This window comes from Piliocolobus tephrosceles, chromosome 15, assembly GCF_002776525.5.
Source record: "Piliocolobus tephrosceles isolate RC106 chromosome 15, ASM277652v3, whole genome shotgun sequence".
Lineage (NCBI taxonomy): Eukaryota > Metazoa > Chordata > Mammalia > Primates > Cercopithecidae > Piliocolobus > Piliocolobus tephrosceles.
In genome coordinates this window covers 85,441,901-85,460,416 of record NC_045448.1, presented here as the reverse complement: position 1 = coordinate 85,460,416, position 18,516 = coordinate 85,441,901, and the positions used below count along the sequence as shown (strand labels likewise).

At 41.6% G+C, this 18,516-nt stretch overlaps 2 protein-coding genes across 3 annotated transcripts in view; one reads left to right on the top strand and one right to left on the bottom strand.

Annotated features, from left to right (window-relative positions):
* LOC113225192 (dynein heavy chain 6, axonemal-like) overlaps nt 1-390 on the bottom strand; it is a 125,553-nt gene extending 125,163 nt beyond the window's left edge. Inside the window, exon 1 of the mRNA XM_026456430.2 lies at nt 253-390. The gene's annotated coding sequence lies outside the window, so the exon portion shown is untranslated. The remainder of the gene's footprint in view (nt 1-252) is intronic.
* Nucleotides 391-470: 80 nt separating this feature from the next.
* The window catches only part of SUCLG1 (succinate-CoA ligase GDP/ADP-forming subunit alpha), a 42,576-nt gene continuing 24,530 nt past the window's right edge, over nt 471-18,516 (top strand). Inside the window, exons 1-2 of one of the 2 annotated variants that reach the window (XM_023224915.2) lie at nt 471-729; nt 17,847-17,950. In XM_023224915.2, coding sequence (XP_023080683.1) covers nt 633-729; nt 17,847-17,950 — 201 coding nt within the window. In that variant the 5' untranslated portion in view covers nt 471-632. Of the gene's footprint in view, nt 736-17,846; nt 17,951-18,516 lie in introns of both variants that reach the window. The other variant, XM_023224914.3, reaches the window with a different exon arrangement.

The following is an 18,516-nucleotide window of genomic DNA, read 5'->3' as shown; positions in this document are numbered from 1 at the left end:
TGCATGATTATTTAACTAGAAACTCCACATTCCAAGAAATTAACTGTAAGATAACTTTTGGTCTTTCTCATCACGTCTTTCCCTCCACATGCCACCAGCGCCAGTTCGAATTCCCGTCCCCAGAGGCAACCCTTCCGGGTCCAGGCACAGGTACGCGGTGAGAAATATTATTCTAACAGCAAACGAGGAAAACGAAGCGGGGAGGAGATGGGCCTCGGATACAAAGTTCTGGCACTGCCCTTCGCATCTCACCTAGCTGTTTCTTCCCTCCTAGTCTTCAAGTCCCTCGTCTCCCCTGTCTCACCGCCGCTCTCCCCTCGTTCCCTTCCCGCAGCCTCACTCAAAACCTACGAACCAGTCGCGGCCTCTAGACTACATTGCCCACAATGCCACGCGCCGGTCAGTCTCACGTGGGGTTTACCCCCAGCTGCTGTTATAATTAATGTTAATCAAACCCACATTTCTAGGAAGGAGCCGAGTTATTATCTGCCTCTCCAACAGGATGCCTCTTTGTCTTCACCTGCCAAGAATCCTCTGTAGAGAGAAATTTGTTCAGGCGACTGCTGTGGCCACCCTCCGCCTAGGCTTCTGTCCTTGTGAGGTCCCCGGGGGCCTGAGAGTGTCATTGGCTGATGACCGCGACCCTTGCGGCTGCCCCTGACATCGCTACCATGGTCTTCGGCAGCAGCGGTCTCACAGCCACCCGTCTGCTGTCGCGCAGCTTCTTACGTGAGTGTGAGTCCGGCCAGGACTGTCTTCTTTGCGCCCGCGGGTTCTTGGCCTCGCCGGACCCAGCGTCCTGGCCCAGGCCGCGGTTGGGCCCTCAGGGCGGGACCTCGGCGGGGGCCTGGGAGCAGTTTGGGATTTCGGCTTCAAGTCGGCGACCCCTACGGAGGAAGGAGCTTTCCTGGATACGTGGGGCGGGGGGCATGACTTAGGCTGCTGGTAGATGGAGATACTGGGTGGCTGAGCCAGGATTCGGGTCTGGGAGCCCTGCAAATTTGGAAGCTTGCTCTCGGCCCAGCGGTGACAAGTGACAGGGTGGGGGTGGCGTCTAGACTGCCCTTATTTGGAGTTGGGGGTGAAGAGGTCCAGGCTGAACTTGGTGGGGAAGGTAAGTGTCTGGGTTGAGAGGTGGGGAAAGAGTGTCTCAGTAGGAAGTTGGGGGATGAGGCTGCCCCTAGTACGGAAAGGTCCTACATTTCGAATTCCCCCTCCGCAGGATTGTACGTCAGGGGAAAGATAGTTTCTTTACACTATGCCGAGTGGGTCGGCATAGGCGCATAGACTCCTAGAAGCTTATGGTTGCCTGGGACCTAAACTAGCTTATGTGCAGTGCCTCCAACAGGCGGTTTGTGGACACATCAGTTCCCGAAAACTTAGCACCCAAGGTTGCTAGTCTTTGAGACACGCTGACTATGGAAAATTCTTGCTATATTCAAAGCAAGAATTTGAATATTTTTTCAATTTGAATTTGAATACCTGTGCTTGTCAGGTAGGTTATAGTAGAAAGAAACTTTGGAATCATCCACATCAGGGTTTGAAATCTGGCTAGTCCCTTTTCAGTGTGTATAATAACCCTGGACATTTTTCTTAATCTGTTTTTCAGTGTTTCCAATCACATGAAAATATTAACACATTTCAGTGAGCCTGAAGCACCATCACTTGTAAGGTGGACCATTATTTTGTTTACCACTAACAATGAAAAACGATTGCTTATTAAAATTGTGACACACCAGTGGTTGTCACATGTATCCTGGTTTTTTAAAAAGTGAAAAAAAAAATGTGCGTTTTAGCAATGATGATGTACAGGATGATCTGGGTTCACTGCAGAATAAGTGGAGCAATTTATATAAAGCATCTCGCATGTAATAAAGTTAGTTTTCTTTTTCCGGTTCTTAATTCTGCTTATACTGAGTATTTTATGAGACTTAATTCCTTTCTTGAGAAGATTACATTCTAAAAATGTGCATTGATGAGTGTGCACTCAATAGCTAACACTTAGTTGCTGATCACTTGAGGACAAAGGTCTGGCTAGATAATGTTAGCAAGTATGAAATAGTTGGTTTGTTTGGTAAAGCTTTCTGGAGATTCTTGAGGGTGTTGTAGGCAGAAGGACAAAAAGAATTCGTTATACCCAGTAATCACTCAGGTCAATAGAGTTTGAGCACCAAGAATGAAGTATATTGAATATGGTTTTAAACCAGCTTAATTTGAATAGATAGTGGGTTAGAATGTAGAAGATCAGGTGTGCAGCACAACCACTGTGGTGGGAAACCCCAGGAAGAAGTTGCCTGCCTGTGTCTTTCACTTCTGTGGTCTTGCTAGTCTGAGGTTCTGCAAGATCCTAGCCTCAGGTAGGTCTGCTGTCTAGAAAAATCTAGAGAATAAAGGAAGAGTGTCTAAAAGATCTAGCTCCTTACTCCACCCTTAGCAGAATTCTCAATCCTCTTCCCACAGAGTGGAAGTTTGTTCTTAGATTCCCAGGATCACTTGGCTTTAGAGTGACCATCTGGTTAAGTTTTGTTATTGGAGTGGGCTTGAATTATCCAAGTCATGTGATTAACTTGTTATTAAGGGTCTGAGATCTAAACCAAGATATAGTCTGTATCAAGAGGGGTTATGGACAACAATGTTTAATGTATAAACACCTCTAAATTCACAAAACTCTAACTCCTATTTCCCACGCCACATTTCTGAGCCCATTTTCACTCCCACTAGAAAAATAGCAGCTCCAACATCACCTTGCAAACTTTTTTTTTTTAAAGGGGCCAGAAATTATTTAGACTGTGAAGCTAATAGAGCTGCAGATGTTAGGGAATTTTGTTCCCTCTGTTAAGTTTAAACTTATGGTATGTTACTTGCTGAAGGTCATAGTGTTGCAATATTGATTAGAGTTAACAGCAACAACAACAAAAAACTCAAGTGAACACTGGTAGTTGCCTTCCAGAGCCCTGTTTTACAGCTTATGAAAAAAGGAAAAGGGGCTTGGCGCGGTGGCTCATGCCTGTAATCCCAGCACTTTGGGAGGCTGAGGCGGGTGGATCACAAGGTCAGGAGTTCAAGACCAGCTTGACCAAGTTGGCGAAACCCCATCTCTACTAAAAATACAAAAATTAGCCAGGCGTGGTGGCAGGCACCTGTAATCCCAGCTACTCAGGAGGCTGAGGCAGGAGAATTGCTTGAACCCAGGAGGTGGAGCTTGCAGTGAGCTGAGATCGCGCCACTGCACTCCAGCCTGGGCGACAGCGTGAGACTCTCAAAAAAAAAAAGGAAAAAGGAAAAGGATCCAGTTGAAGTGGAGAGAGAAAATACAATGAAAAATGAGAAAGATTTCTTCCATGAGAAAGTTTAAGGATTTCATAAGCACCCTTGAAGTTGAAATAGTGACGTTTTAAGAGAAGCATAAAGTAATGCAAGGTCTTTTTAAAACTGGTCAGTAGTTTCTGTAACTTGAATCTTTTAGAATAAATAGGGAATAAGAGCCAGTATTTTTGAACCTCAGAATTTTGGTATTTTAATGCCAGAAAGTAAAGCTTAAAACCCAACTGGTCCCAAACCTTTGTACGGCAGATGAGGAAATCCGGAAAGTTCCCAGTGAGTATCAGAAGGAGTACTAGCACCCAGGTCTTCTGACTCTGCATTATCCTTTCCACCAGCATGTACCATGTGATAATTTAAGCTGCTTTCTTCGAAGCTCTGATTTTTTTTTGGCAGCCTCAGTGATGTATTGTGAAGGTGACTATTCTGCTCAAAGGTGTTGCCTTCCTTTTCCCTGTGTTTACCAAGTGTGTAGGCCTGTTTTTAGAATCAGAGATGCATTTAAAGTGTAGTTTGGAAAAGGAGATACTCAACAGTGATGTTTTGGATACTAGTATCTGTTGCCATTGCATCTAACAACCAAATCTTTATTTCAGAAATACAAAATAGCTTTGATTCAAATATACCAATGTAGCCATGAGAAAGTGATTTGATTTTCTGACATCAAATTTGTTTTTCCATAGAAATGTAATTGAGAATGTTAAAAATAATTTCTCTTAAGTGCAGTTTCTCATAAGTGCAAGTGAAATTTCATTTCATCAAGGGACTGGCATGCCATAGACCCACATTTTTTTTTTTTTTTTTTTGAGATGGAGTCTCGCTCTGTCCCCCAGGCTGGAGTGCAGAGGCGCCCTGTCGGCGCACTGCAAGCTCCGCCTCCTGGGTTCACGCCATTCTCCTGCCTCAGCCTCCCGAGTAGCTGGGACTACAGGCACCCGCCACCACGCCTGGCTAATTTTTTTGTATTTTTAGTAGAGACGGGGTTTCACTGTGTTAGTCAGGATGATCTCAATTTCCGGACCTCATGATCCGCCCACCTCAGCCTCCCAAAGTGCTGGGATTACAGGCGCGATAGACCCACATTTTTTTACATTATAACATTTCTTACGTTAGGATGTCTCTTATTATTGATATATATGTAATTTTTTTGAGACAGAGTTTTGCTGTTGTTGCTCAGGCTGGAGTGCAGTGGCACAGTCTCAGCTCACGGCAACCTCTGCCTGCTGGGTTCAAGCGATTCTCCTGCCTCAGCCTCCCTCCCGAGTAGCTGGGATTACAGGCATGTGCCACCATGCCCTGTTAATTTTGTATTTTTAGTAGAGATGGGATTTCTCCATGTTGGTCAGGTAGGTCTCAAACTCCTGACCTCAGGTGATCTGCCCGCCTCATTTTTTCTTTTTTACCAGTAATTAATAGTACGTCTTAAAAATCAATGGTGTGTTATATTTGATGAAATATGGTACTTACAGCTTATTAAATTTCACTTGTAAGTCAATATTAAGTGAATATATAATTTAACATTTGACTAGTGGGTTGTTTGGAGTTTGGGGGTAAGTGGCTGCTAGCTAGTCTGCTGTATTATAAGGTCCTGTAGGTGTAGACTGCAATAGCCTGTGTCTTTTTTTTTTGAGACGGAGTCTCGCTCTGTCACCCAGGCTGGAGTGCAGTGGCCGGATCTCAGCTCACTACAAGCTCTGCTTCCCAGGTTTACACCATTCTCCTGCTTCAGCCTCCCGAGTAGCTGGGACTACAGGCGCCCGCCACGCCTGTGTCTTACATATGCATAATGCATATGGTTAATAAGTGTGCATTTGTTAAATTCATGAGTACATTCATGAATAAATGTTTATCAGGGACACAGTTTGAGAGGTGAGTTGAAGGAGTATTGAGTATTTCATGAATAAAGCCTCGGGTTATTGGTTAGGAGCATGGTACTGGTCATTCAAGGCCCATGGTTTGAGTCCTACCCTGGGCAGGTGCTCTTTGACCATACATTGCATCATTCATCCCATCAGCCATCTTATAAATCATGTGGTTACTATTATGGTGAAGAAGACTAGTGTGTGGCTGACAGGTACAAATCTATCACCCCCGTTGAAAACACATCTCTCTCAGATTAATCAGCCTCTTTCCTTCATTGTCTTTATTACAGTTTGTACTGTTGGTAGTTTTGTTTTTCTTTGTGTAATGTTTAGCTCCTTTACAGGGCAGGAAACTTCACATGGGTAGGACTCTGTGCCTGTCTTGTTCACCTGTGAATCCCTAGCACCTGACAGATAGCCTGTCACAGTGAACATCTCAAAGCAGTTTGGTCTACTCATTCTGCATCGGTAATAATAATGATAATAAAATAGCTCTTAGGGATATAACACTTGCTGTATCCTAGGCACTGTTTTAAATGCTTTATAGATTACTAACTCATTTAATTCTCACATCAGCCTATGAAGTATATACTACTATTGTCCCTGTTTTACAGTGAGGGCTGCGCCTTTACAAGTGTATTATATGTTAAAAACTTAGAAGTATATTTGTGCATACTGCACATTATATGTAGACATGGATTAGTATTTTTATAAATAAACATGTAAGATGTGCACAAGGACATGTAGAAAACTTTTTTGGCTAGACTTATTTGATTTTAAAATATGAACTATTTTTTCTGTCTTTTTAGGGAAAGACTTGCCTTTGTGTTCACGTAGGGTTGTAAACCCAGTTTTGAAAGTGTACCAGACACTGTGCTACCTGATGCCAATTTAAGGAGTAATTTCATATTAACATCACAGCCTCCTAGGGGCAGCTGTTATCCCACTTTTAGATGGGAAGACTAAGGCTAAGGGAGATCAAAACATATGCTCTGGGTTACATGGCTGCTGAAAGGCAGAGCATAAACTCAAGACCAGGCCTGTCTGATTCCTGTGATGATGTTCTCAGCTGCTCCTGGGATGCAGTCCCAAGGTTAAGCTGGACAATTTCTAAGAATCTGAAGATAAGGAGGTGGCCTAGGATGTGACAACTGTACCATTCACCATCAGAAACTATTCCTGGTGGCCAACCTCACCTTTCCTGCTCTAATATTTAATTTAAAATACTTATTTTCTGCTGGGTATGGTGGCGCATACCTGTAATCCCAGCACTTTGGGAGGCTGAGGCAGGCGGACCACTTGAGGTCAGGAGTTTGAGACCAGCCTGGCCAACATGGTGAAACCCCATCTCTACTAAAAGTACAAAAAAATTAGCTGGGTGTGGTGGTGTGGGCCTGTAGTCCCAGATACTCAGGAGACTGGGACAGGAGAATCCCTTGAACCTGAGAGGTGGAGGTTGCAGTGAATTGAGATCGCACCACTGCGCTCCAGCCTGGGCTACAGAGTAAAACTCCATCTCAAATAATAATAATAATACTTATTTCCTTCTTATTAGTAAAGCTAGGCATCTCATCATTATTGATTTGTAGTTTGTCATCCATTGTGTTTCTTGTTCATGGCCTTTTTATCAGTTTTTCTCTTAGGCTTTGAGCTCCACTTTTTGCTGGCTCTTCCTGTTGCCCAGGTTAATTCCTTGTCTGTTAAATGTTATGAAAACATTCCCCTGGTCTGTCATTGCCTTTAACTCTGCCTATGGTGTGTTTTACTCAGTCTGAATGTTTTCTTTTTTCATGTAGGGAAGTATTCAATTTGTATTACTGCTTTTGGGTTTCATTTATTTAAAAAAATGTTAGCATGGCATTTGTACTAGATTAATGTAGCTTTGGGGACTGCCAGCAGTATTTTAGGGCTGAACTTCCATGCAGTCTCTATATGAATTTTAGAGAAACCTATTATCTTTATATGTACAAAAAAAGATAGAGGGTTCTTTTCCCTCTTTCCTGATATGTGGGAGTTCAAGATTGACTTTTTCCAACTCACTGAAAAAGAAATGAACCTTATGATGTTTAGCTTGGTGTAAATGTTTCTTTTGGAGACCCTGTTTCTTGTCCTGTAATTAAGTGAAATGCTTCCCATGCACGTATTGTGTATAAGGCACTGACCATATACCATAGGAGACGAGATGAATAAGACATGGTCCTGACACTCATGGAGTTTACAGTTAGCAGTGCGAAAAGTATTTAGATGGTACTTGAAATAATCTTGAAATAAATTTAAGCTTAGATAATTTCACTTAGAAATAATGTGATAAAGAGAGTAAGGATATGTGTGCACTCAGTAGTGTACTGTGTGATGGTGTTTATTGTATACCACATGAAAGTGTTTATAGCTTCTATTCTTAATCTCAGATCCCTTTTGAAGTCCCCCATTATATTCATAAATCATATATATCATGTGAAGATATGGGAATTCTTGACTGTGTAATGTTTTATTTAAATGTTAATTTATATGGATTAACGTAAGTGAAATTCTCAGGAAGTTAAGGACATTAAATCTTTAATTGAAAGGTAAGAGATATTTGCAAGATGGTTTGGCTACCAATGTATGCCTTGTGTTCTAAATTTCACTTTAGGAAGTCACTTACTCTAGTAATTTGATGGCTTTGTCACAGAGGTCAGGATTGTATTTAAAACCAAAATATGATTAAGTTGGGTTAAGCAGTAGACAGTGGAAGATTTGCACTGTGAACTAGTTTGCATTCTCCAGCAGAAGCAGAGTAGGCTATTTTTAATTACTTAAGGTATTTGCTTGATAATTTGGGTGGAGAAGAAATTCATTAGGGAGAGAAAGTGTAGAGTCAGTTTGATTTTAATATTTATAGCAGCTAGTGGTTTGCACTCTTTACCAGCCCAAATTAAGGAGAGTGGTGGAAGGATTCTAGGAGGGAAGGTGGGGGTGTGGGGAGTCTGCTTTTGTGGGGAATCTCAAGCCTGGAATTCTGGGTCTTAAATTAGTTAAGGTGGGGAAGAATGAGGAGAATGACAGTGATTTAACATTTGGTGAGTTTTACTTGCAAAAGCATATTTTGCGTTATTTTCATTTGATTGCAAATACAGCAACAAAGAATTTCCTTCATTCTATGATGTCAACAATAGTAAGACTTGTCATTGATTTGATAATAGTATTGCCTCAAATATATCCACCAGTTGTTAGGTGTGTCATGGTAGCATGGAGTGGCAGGAGACTGAGAATTGGTTCTCTCTGGTGTGTTACCTCAAGCTGTTGAGGAGGCAGAAATTAAGGTGAGGAGTATTACATCATATGGCTCACCTTCAGGTCCTCCTTACAGCCATGACAGGTTGGGGAGCATGCTTGATATAAAGGGCCTGGGGTAGGGTGGATTCATCTTCTGGTGTAGGTTGAGTTTCTGGGATTCAAAAGGCATTTGTGGTGATTCTGGTATACCATCATGGCTTACTGGGCTACTCATGGTTTTCCGCTGGGTTTTAGAGGCTGCTCTGATTGTCAACATTTCTCACTTGGCTGGCCTAACATATTAGAGCAGTATTCTAGAAAAGGAAGCATATGATGGTCCATGATTCCTTGTCTGGATCTCCTGTGACAAGTTAATTCCTACTGTGCAGGTGCAGCTGTCAGTTTAGACGATAGGGGCTCAAGTTAGGTAGCATGGGCCAGGGCTGGGACAGAGGTGAAGAAAGTTTTTAGTTGTGGAGAGGTTATAACAGTGGACCAGGAACCAGGTGAACCTCTTTCCTTTCTTTAGGAGCTTGGAGATCAAGTTATTGGGGGTTTTAGTAGTGAACTGCTGATAACAGGTTTCAATTTGGAGGTAATCTCAATGAGGGATTCATTCCTTAACTCTACCCTCCCCACCTCTCACACATACATAGACGTCTCTGCCTTGAATACGTGTGGGGAGTTTACCCCAAATTCCCAAGGCTTTTTTTTTTGTTGTTGTTGTTGTTATAGTACTTTACACACTAAGCAGTTATGGCCGACTTTTATATCAGTTCATATAGATTGTGAGTTATTTGAGGGCTGAGACACTGTCATTCGTCACTTTATCCTTGACACCTGACATTATGGCTTGGTATAGGTGCTCCCCAAATGTTGATTGAATCAATGAACGAACTCACATTTCAGTACAGATGATAACCTTGCCTGGCATCATACAGGTTTCTTGTCAGGATGGAATGTGATCAGGAATTTCACTTCCTTGCCGTTGAATACATTTCTTGGATTTGCCTGTAAGATGATAATAGTTTATTAGTTCCAGCTTATCTAGAAGTGGGTCTGTATGAACCTAGGCCTGGTGTGTAGATGGGGAGATCACACATGCGTGAGTGCACACACATCTACACCTATGCATTAGAAGTTTCCCAAAATTTACTTCATTAGATGCTATAGGCTCTCAGGGGCATTGCACAGACTGAGTAATACTAAAAGGTCGGGGATTGGGAGGTGAGCTGCTGTTTATCACACTTCTGATACACTTTTTATGAGCACCAAAGATCTGATGTTGTAAAATCTTGTGCTCCGTAGAATTGATCCAGGAGATCTGGAGTTACTGTGAGAAAGTAGAGATCTTCGTTGGTCTGTTACTGGAGCTGTGCTTTAGGGACACAGACAGATCTGTCTTTTCTCAGGATGACTTCTGCGCCTTTGGAAGGAGAAGTGAATTGTCTGATCTATGTTAAGTTAGTGAATATAAGAGTACTTGTGCAGAACCAAACTTTACCCAGAAAAAGTATTTTATATGAACAAGTAGGGACTCCAGATATCCTGATCACAACATCTGATCTTATAATCAAATCTTCTACCTTCTGGTCTGAAAACATATGATATGATAATGATATGATATGATATATGAAATGGTATGAGCCTTTGTCGAAGATTCAATGGGAGAGACTGGTAATGCCGGTTCTTCCACTAGTCAGGAATTGTAGCAGGGTAGGAAAGGGTGTAGCTTCTACACAAATATCATGGTTGTAGGTGTTCAGCTGGGAGAAATGGGAGCCAAGGGCAAGGATGGGTCTGGAGTGCAGCACTGGCGAGGGTGGGCTGTGCTGCACAGTTCAGTAGGGACAGGGTCTCAAGGCCATAAATCCCTGCTGTGTCCACTGGCCTAGAGTCAGATGCTTAGCTGTGACTGCTGTGCCAGAACTTGACCTGCAAAGCCCATAGCCCCTTGTTGATCACAGTCTCGTCTGAGAAAGCTGTCTGTTACATAGCAGTTCTTTGTGTGTACCAAATGTTATTCAGGTGGTAAGGGCTAAATCTGGGCCTGTCTCTTCCCTGGAGGTGTAATGGATTCCAGATACTTCTGCCAGAAGCAGATGTTGTTGCTCTTTCAGTTATGGAATGTGAGGTCAGGACTTAGGTGGGCATGAGGCAGTGATTTAAGGCAGAAAGCATGGAGTGGACTCTGGGCATATATGTGATAGGTGTTCTTTTTCTGTTGTTCAATAGAGATTACTCCTTATGTTCTTTTCTTGGGCTGGCTTCATGGACTACCACAATGATAGGTAGAAGGCCTGGCTACTTTGAAAGGGCCAGGGATGGGCCACGGAGAAGTCAGGTTGGTAGTATTAATGGGCGTTTAGAAGGTAGCCCACAGTTTTAAGTCATCTATGTTCCTCCTCCTGTTTTTTGAAATGTGGGGAGCTGGTTGTAGTAACTACTTAGATTTCTCAATTAATTTCCCTTTTAGGTAGGTTGCTTCAATAACTTAGGTTTGTTTTTTAAAACAAGCTTTTTCCTCTCTTGTCTACTTGCTTATTTATTTTATTTTCCCTGTTTCTTTTATACATGAGTTCATATCAGAAGAGATTAAGCGATTTTTGATTGTATTTTAGATAAGTTTTATCCTATGACTTAACATTTAATATGTTGTTCCTACTAGAGAATAAGTTGCTGAGCAATTTTTACTTGTATTCCTGACAAAGTTTGCCTCTTAGCTTACCTATATTTTTTAAATTAATTAATTTTTTTTTATTGTACTTTAAGTTCTAGGGTACATGTGCATAACGTGCAGGTTTGTTATATATGTATACTTGTGCCATGTTGATGTGCTGCATCCATCAACTCGTCAGCACCCATCAACTCGTCATTTACATCAGGTATAACTCGCAATGCAATCCCTCCCCCCTCCCGCCTTCCCCTTCCCCATGATAGGCCCTGGTGTGTAATGTTCCCCTTCCCGAGTCCAAGTGATCTCATTGGTCAGTTCCCACCTATGAGTGAGAACATGCAGTGTTTGGTTTTCTGTTCTTGCGATAGTTTGCTGAGAATGATGGTTTCCAGCTGCATCCATGTCCCTACAAAGGACACAAACTCATCCTTTTTTATGGCTGCACAGTATTCCATGGTGTATATGTGCCACATTTTCTTAATCCAGTCTGTCACTGATGGACATTTGGGTTGATTCCAAGTGTTTGATATTGTGAATAGTGCTGCGATAAACATACGTGTGCATATGTCTTCATAGCAGCATGATTTATAATCCTTTGGTTATATACCCAGTAATGGGATGGCTGGGTCATATAGTACATCTAGTTCTAGATCCTTGAGGAATCGCCATACTGTTTTCCATAATGGTTAAACTAGTTTACAATCCCACCAACAGTGTAAAAGTGTCCCTATTTCTCCACGTCCTCTCCAGCACCTGTTGTTTCCTGACTTTTTAATGATTGCCATTCTAACTGGTGTGAGATGGTATCTCATTGTGGTTTTGATTTGCATTTCTCTTATAGCCAGCGTTGATGAGCATTTTTTCATGTATCTGTTGGCTGTATGAATGTCTTCTTTTGAGAAATGTCTGTTCATATCCTTTGCCCACTTTTTGATGGGGTTGTTTGTTTTTTTCTTGTAAATTTGTTTGAGTTCTTTATAGGTTCTGGATATTAGCCCTTTGTCAGATGAGTAGATTGCAAAAATTTTCTCCCATTCTGTAGGTTGCCTGTTCACTCTGATGGTAGTTTCTTTTGCTGTGCAGAAGCTCTTTAGTTTAATTAGATCCCATTTGTCAATTTTGGCTTTTGTTGCCGTTGCTTTTGGTGTTTTAGACATGAAGTCCTTGCCCATGCCTATGTCCTGAATGGTATTACCTAGGTTTTCTTCTAGGGTTTTTATGGTACTAGGTCTAACATTTAAGTCTCTAATCCATCTTGAATTAATTTTCATATAAGGAGTAAGGAAAGGATCCATTTTCAGCTTTCTACTTATGGCTAGCCAATTTTCCCAGCACCATTTATTAAATAGGGAATCCTTCCCCCATTTCTTGTTTTTCTCAGGTTTGTCAAAGATCAGATGGCTGTAGATGTGTGGTAGTATTTCTGAGGACTCTGTTCTGTTCCATTGGTCTATATCTCTGTTTTGGTACCAGTACCATGCTGTTTTGGTTACTGTAGCCTTGTAGTATAGTTTGAAGTCAGGTAGCGTGATGCCTCCAGCTTTGTTCTTTTGACGTAGGATTGTCTTGGCAATGTGGGCTCTTTTTTGGTTCCATATGAACTTTAAAGCCGTTTTTTCCAATTCTGTGAAGAAACTCATTGGTAGCTTGATGGGGATGGCATTGAATCTATAAATAACCTTGGGCAGTATGGCCATTTTCACGATATTGATTCTTCCTATCCATGAGCATAGTATGCTCTTCCATTTGTTTGTGTCCTCTTTTATTTCACTGAGCAGTGGTTTATAGTTCTCCTTGAAGAGGTCCTTTGCATGCCTTGTAAGTTGGATTCCTAGGTATTTTATTTTCTTTGAAGCGATTGTGAATGGAAGTTCATTCATGATTTGGCTTACTGTTTGTCTGCTACTGGTGTATAAGAATGCTTGTGATTTTTGCACATTAATTTTGTATCCTGAGACTTTGCTGAAGGTGCTTATCAGCTTAAGGAGATTTTGGGCTGAGACAATGGGGTTTTCTAAATATACAATCATGTCATCTGCAAACAGGGACAATTTGACTTCTTCTTTTCCTAACTGAATACCCTTGATTTCTTTCTCTTGCCTGATTGCCCTAGCCAGAACTTCCAATACTATGTTGAATAGGAGTGGTGAGAGAGGGCATCCCTGTCTTGTGCCCGTTTTCAAAGGGAATTTTTCCAGTTTTTGCCCATTCAGTATGATATTGGCTGTGGGTTTGTCATAAATAGCTCTTATTATTTTGAGATATGTTCCATCGATTCCGAATTTGTTGACCGTTTTTAGCATGAAGGGCTGTTGAATTTTGTCAAAGGCCTTTTCTGCATCTATTGAGATAATCATGTGGTTCTTGTCTTTGGTTCTGTTTATATGCTGGATTACGTTTATTGATTTGCGTATGTTGAACCAGCCTTGCATCCCAGGGATGAAGCCCACTTGATCATGGTGGATAAGCTTTTTGATGTGCTGCTGGATCTGGTTTGCCAGTATTTTATTGAGGATTTTTGCATCGATGTTCATCAGGGATACTGGTCTAAAATTCTCTTTTTTTGTTGTGTCTCTGCCGGGCTTTGGTATCAGGATGATGTTGGCCTCATAAAATGAGTTAGGGAGGATTCCCTCTTTTTCCATTGATTGGAATAGTTTCAGAAGGAATGGTACCAGCTCCTCCTTGTACCTCTGGTAGAATTCAGCTGTGAATCCATCTGGTCCTGGACTTTTTTTGGCTATTAATTATTGCCTCAATTTCAGAGGCTGCTATTGGTCTATTCAGGGATTCAGCTTCTTCCTGGTTTAGTCTTGGGAGAGTGTAAGTGTCCAGGAAATTATCCATTTGTTCTAGATTTTCTAGTTGATTTGCGTAGAGGTGTTTATAGTGTTCTCTGATGGTAGTTTGTATTTCTGTGGGGTCGGTGGTGATATCCCCTTTATCATTTTTTATTGCGTCTATTTGATTCTTCTCTCTTTTCTTCTTTATTAGTCTTGCTAGTGGTCTATCAATTTTGTTGATCTTTTCAAAAAACCAGCTCCTGGATTCATTGATTTTTTGGAAGTTTTTTTGTATCTCTATCTCCTTCAGTTCTGCTCTGCTCTTAGTTATTTATTTCTTGCCTTCTGCTAGCTTTTGAATGTGTTTGCTCTTGCTTCTCTAGTTCGTTTAATTGTGATGTTAGAGTGTTCATTTTAGATCTTTCCAGCTTTCTCTTGTGGGCATTTAGTGCTATAAATTTCCCTCTACACACTGCTTTAAATGTGTCCCAGAGATTCTGGTATGTTGTATCTTTGTTCTCATTGGTTTCAAAGAACATCTTTATTTCTGTCTTCATTTCGTTATGTACCCAGTCATTCAGGAGCAGGTTATTCAGTTTCGATGTAGTTGAGCGGTTTTGATTGAGTTTCTTAGTCCTGAGTTCTAGTTTGATTGCACTGTGGTCTGAGAGACAGTTTGCTATAATTTCTGTTCTTGTACATTTGCTGAGGAGTGCTTTACTTCCAATTATGTGGTCAATTTTTGAATAAGTGTGATGTGCTGCTGAGAAGAATGTATATTCTGTTGATTTGGGGTGGAGGGTTCTGTAGATGTCTGTTAGGTCTGCTTGCTGCAGAGATGAGTTCAATTCCTGGATATCCTTGTTAACTTTCTGTCTCATTGATCTGTGTAATGTTGACAGTGGGGTGTTGAAGTCTCCCATTATTATTGTATGGGAGTCTAAGTCTCTTTGTAAGTCTCTAAGGACTTCCTTTATGAATCTGGGTGCTCCTGTATTGGGTGCATATATATTTAGGATAGTTAGCTCTTCCTGTTGAATTGATCCCTTTACCATTATGTAATGGTCTTCTTTGTCTCTTTTGATCTTTGATGGTTTAAAGTCTGTTTTATCAGAGACTAGGATTGCAACCCCTGCTTTTTATTGTTCTCCATTTGCTTGGTAGATCTTCCTCCATCCCTTTATTTTGAGCCTATGTATGTCTCTGCATGTGAGATGGGTCTCCTGAATACAGCAAACTGATGGGTTCTGACTCTTTATCCATTTGCCAGTCTGTGTCTTTTAATTGGAGCATTTAGTCCATTTACATTTAAGGTTAATATTATTATGTGTGAACTTGATCCTGCCATTATGATATTAACTGGTTATTTTCCGCATTAGTTGATGCAGTTTCTTCCTAGCCTCTGATGGTCTTTACATTTTGGCCTGTTTTTGCAGTGACTGGTACCAGTTGTTCCTTTCCATGTTTAGGCCTTCCTTCAGGGTCTCTTGTAAGGCAGGCCTGGTGGTGAGAAAATCTCTAAGCATTTGCTTATCTGTAAAGGATTTTATTTCTCCTTCACTGATGAAACTTAGTTTGGCTGGATATGAAATTCTGGGTTGAAAATTCTTTTCTTTAAGAATGTTGAATATTGGCCCCCACTCTCTTCTGGCTTGTAGAGTTTCTGCCGAGAGGTCTGCTGTTAGTCTGATGGGCTTCCCTTTGTGGGTAACCCGAACTTTCTCTCTGGCTGCCCTTAAGATTTTTTCCTTCATTTCAACTTTGGCGAATCTGGCAATTATGTGTCTTGGAGTTGCTCTTCTTGAGGAGTATCTTTGTGGCGTTCTCTGTATTTCCTGTATTTGAATATTGGCCTGCCCTACTAGGTTGGGGAAGTTCTCCTGGATGATATCCTGAAGAGTGTTTTCCAACTTGGTTCCATTTTCCCCCTCACTTTCAGGCACCCCAATCAGACGTAGATTTGGTCTTTTTACATAATCCCATACTTCTTGCAGGCTTTGTTCATTTCTTTTTCTTCTTTGTTCTTTAGATTTCTCTTCTTGCTTCGTTTCATTCATTTGATCCTCAATGGCTGATACTGTTTCTTCTAGTTGATTGAGTCGGTTACTGAAGCTTGTGCATTTGTCACGTATTTCTTGTGTCATGGTTTTCATCTCTGTCAGTTTGTTTATGGCCTTCTCTGCATTTATTATTCTAGTTATCAATTCTTCCACTCTTTTTTCAAGATTTTTAGTTTCTTTGTGCTGGGTACGTAATTCCTCCTTTAGCTCTGAGAAGTTTGATGGACTGAAGCCTTCTTCTCTCATCTCTTCAAAATCATTCGCTGTCCAGCTTTGAACCGTTGCTGGCAATGAGCTGCATTCCTTTGCAGGGGGAGATGCGCTCTTATTTTTTGAATTTCCAGCTTTTCTGCCCTGCTTTTTGTGGTTTTATCTGCCTCTGGTCTTTGATCATGGTGACATACTGATGGGGTTTTGGTGTAAGTGTCCTTTCTGTTTGTTAGTTTTCCTTCTAACAGTCAGGACCCTCAGCTGTAGGTCTGTTGGAGATTGCTTGAGGTCCACTCCAGACCCTGTTTGCCTGGGTATCAGCAGCAGAGGCTGCCAAAGATAGAATATTGCTGAACAGCAAGTGTGCCTGTCTGATTCTTGCTTTGGAAGCTTCCTCTCAGGGGTGTACTCCACCGTGTGAGGTGTGGGGTGTCGGTCTGCCCCTAGTGGGGGATGTCTCCCAGTTAGGCTACTCAGGGGTCAGGGACCCACTTGAGCAGGCAGTCTGTCCATTCTCAGATCTCAGCCTCCGTGTTGGGAGATCCACTGCTCTCTTCAAAGCTGTCAGACAGAGTCGTTTGCTTCTGCAGAGGTTTCTGCTGCTTTGTTGTTGTTGTTGTTGTTGATTAGCTGTGCCCTGTCTCCAGACGTGGAGTCTACAGAGACAGGCAGGGCTCCTTGAGCTGCTGTGAGCCCCACCCAGTTCGAGCTTCCCAGAGGCTTTGTTTACCTATTAAGCCTCAGCAATGGTGGGTGCCCCTCCCCCAGCCTCGCTGCTGACTTGCAGTTAGATCGCAGACTGCTGTGCTAGCAATGAGGGAGGCTCCCTGGGCGGGTGTGGGACCCTCCCGGCCAGGTGTGGGATATAATCTCCTGGTGTGCCCGTTTGCTAAGACCCATGGTACAGCGCAGTATTGGGGTGGGAGTTACCCGATTTTCCAGGTGTTGTGTGTCTCATTTCCCCTGGCTAGGAAAAGGGATTCCCTTCCCCCTTGCGCTTCCCAGGTGAGGCGATGCCTTGCCGTGCTTCAGCTCTCGCTCGTCGGGCTGCAGCAGCTGACCAGCACCGATTGTCCAGCACTCCTTAGTGAGATGAACCCAGTACCTCAGTTGAAAATGCATAAATCACCTGTCTTCTGTGTCGCTCGCGCTGGGAGCTGGAGACTGGAACTGTTCCTATTTCGCCATCTTGCTCCTGCCTCCCTAGCTTACCTATTTAAAGGTATTAGACTTCAAAAATTTGGGTCAAATGGGGAAACGTGGCTGTTTAGTAAACATTATTAAAAGGGGTGACACTTTGTTTTCAGTCCCTGGATTTAATTTTAACCATTTATCTTTGAGCCCCAGTTTTTTTCTAGGAAATAAAAATGATAAACATTAGTTTGTTTTTTTTCTTCCTCAGTTCAGAAAAAAACTACAAGATCATGGTTCTTGATAAAGAGGGGATCCTGGAGAATGGAACGATGTCTTTTTTGTTTGTTTTTCTAACTTATTACTGTGATCACTGTGTCTTATTTAAAAGGTGACATTTAGGTTTGCCGTGATCACAGGATAGCTCGTGCATTAGAGGATTTTTTTTGTGTGTGTGTGTGATCAAGTTGAATTATTGTTCAAAAGTTTAGAAAAATTATAACGTGCCTTTTTTTTTTTTTTTTTTTTTTGGTTTTTTACCTCTTAGTGGCACAGAATGGAATTCGGCATTGTTCCTATACAGCTTCTCGGAAACATCTGTATGTTGACAAAAATACAAAGATTATTTGCCAGGGTTTCACCGGCAAACAGGTATGTATATCTAGATTTTTATTTTGAAATGTAGACTAGAGATATAACAAATTAACAATTTTTTAATTTTTAATATCACAAAAATAACACATGATTGTTGCAGAGAAATATACTGTACAGCAATGGGGTTGTGTCTCAGGAGAAGGTTAGTTGCTGTTGTCGGCCTATAACATAAAAATTGTGTTTAAACTTACCTTGCAAAGGAGTATATTGTATGCTTCCTAGGAGTATATTGTGCTGGAGGCCTATACAGTTTCTTTCAGCAAATATGACACTAATGATTTTCCTCCAGTGTTGAAACAGATCACCATTTCTTTGACTAAGCACTAGGTAAACTAGATTCTTGTGTTTAGGTTTTGTACAAACAGACAAAAAACCATATTGTTAAACACAGAATCCATATTCAGTGTGGAGAAATGCTCAAACCCAGAGAGTCTCATGGATACTGAGACGAGCAGAAGAACCAGCCCACTGACTTTTCCCATCTTATACTTTTTCTGGGACCATGGCCTGGGACTAGCAGGCAAAATTGCCTGAAGTGTTTTGATTTGTTCTCATTTATTGAT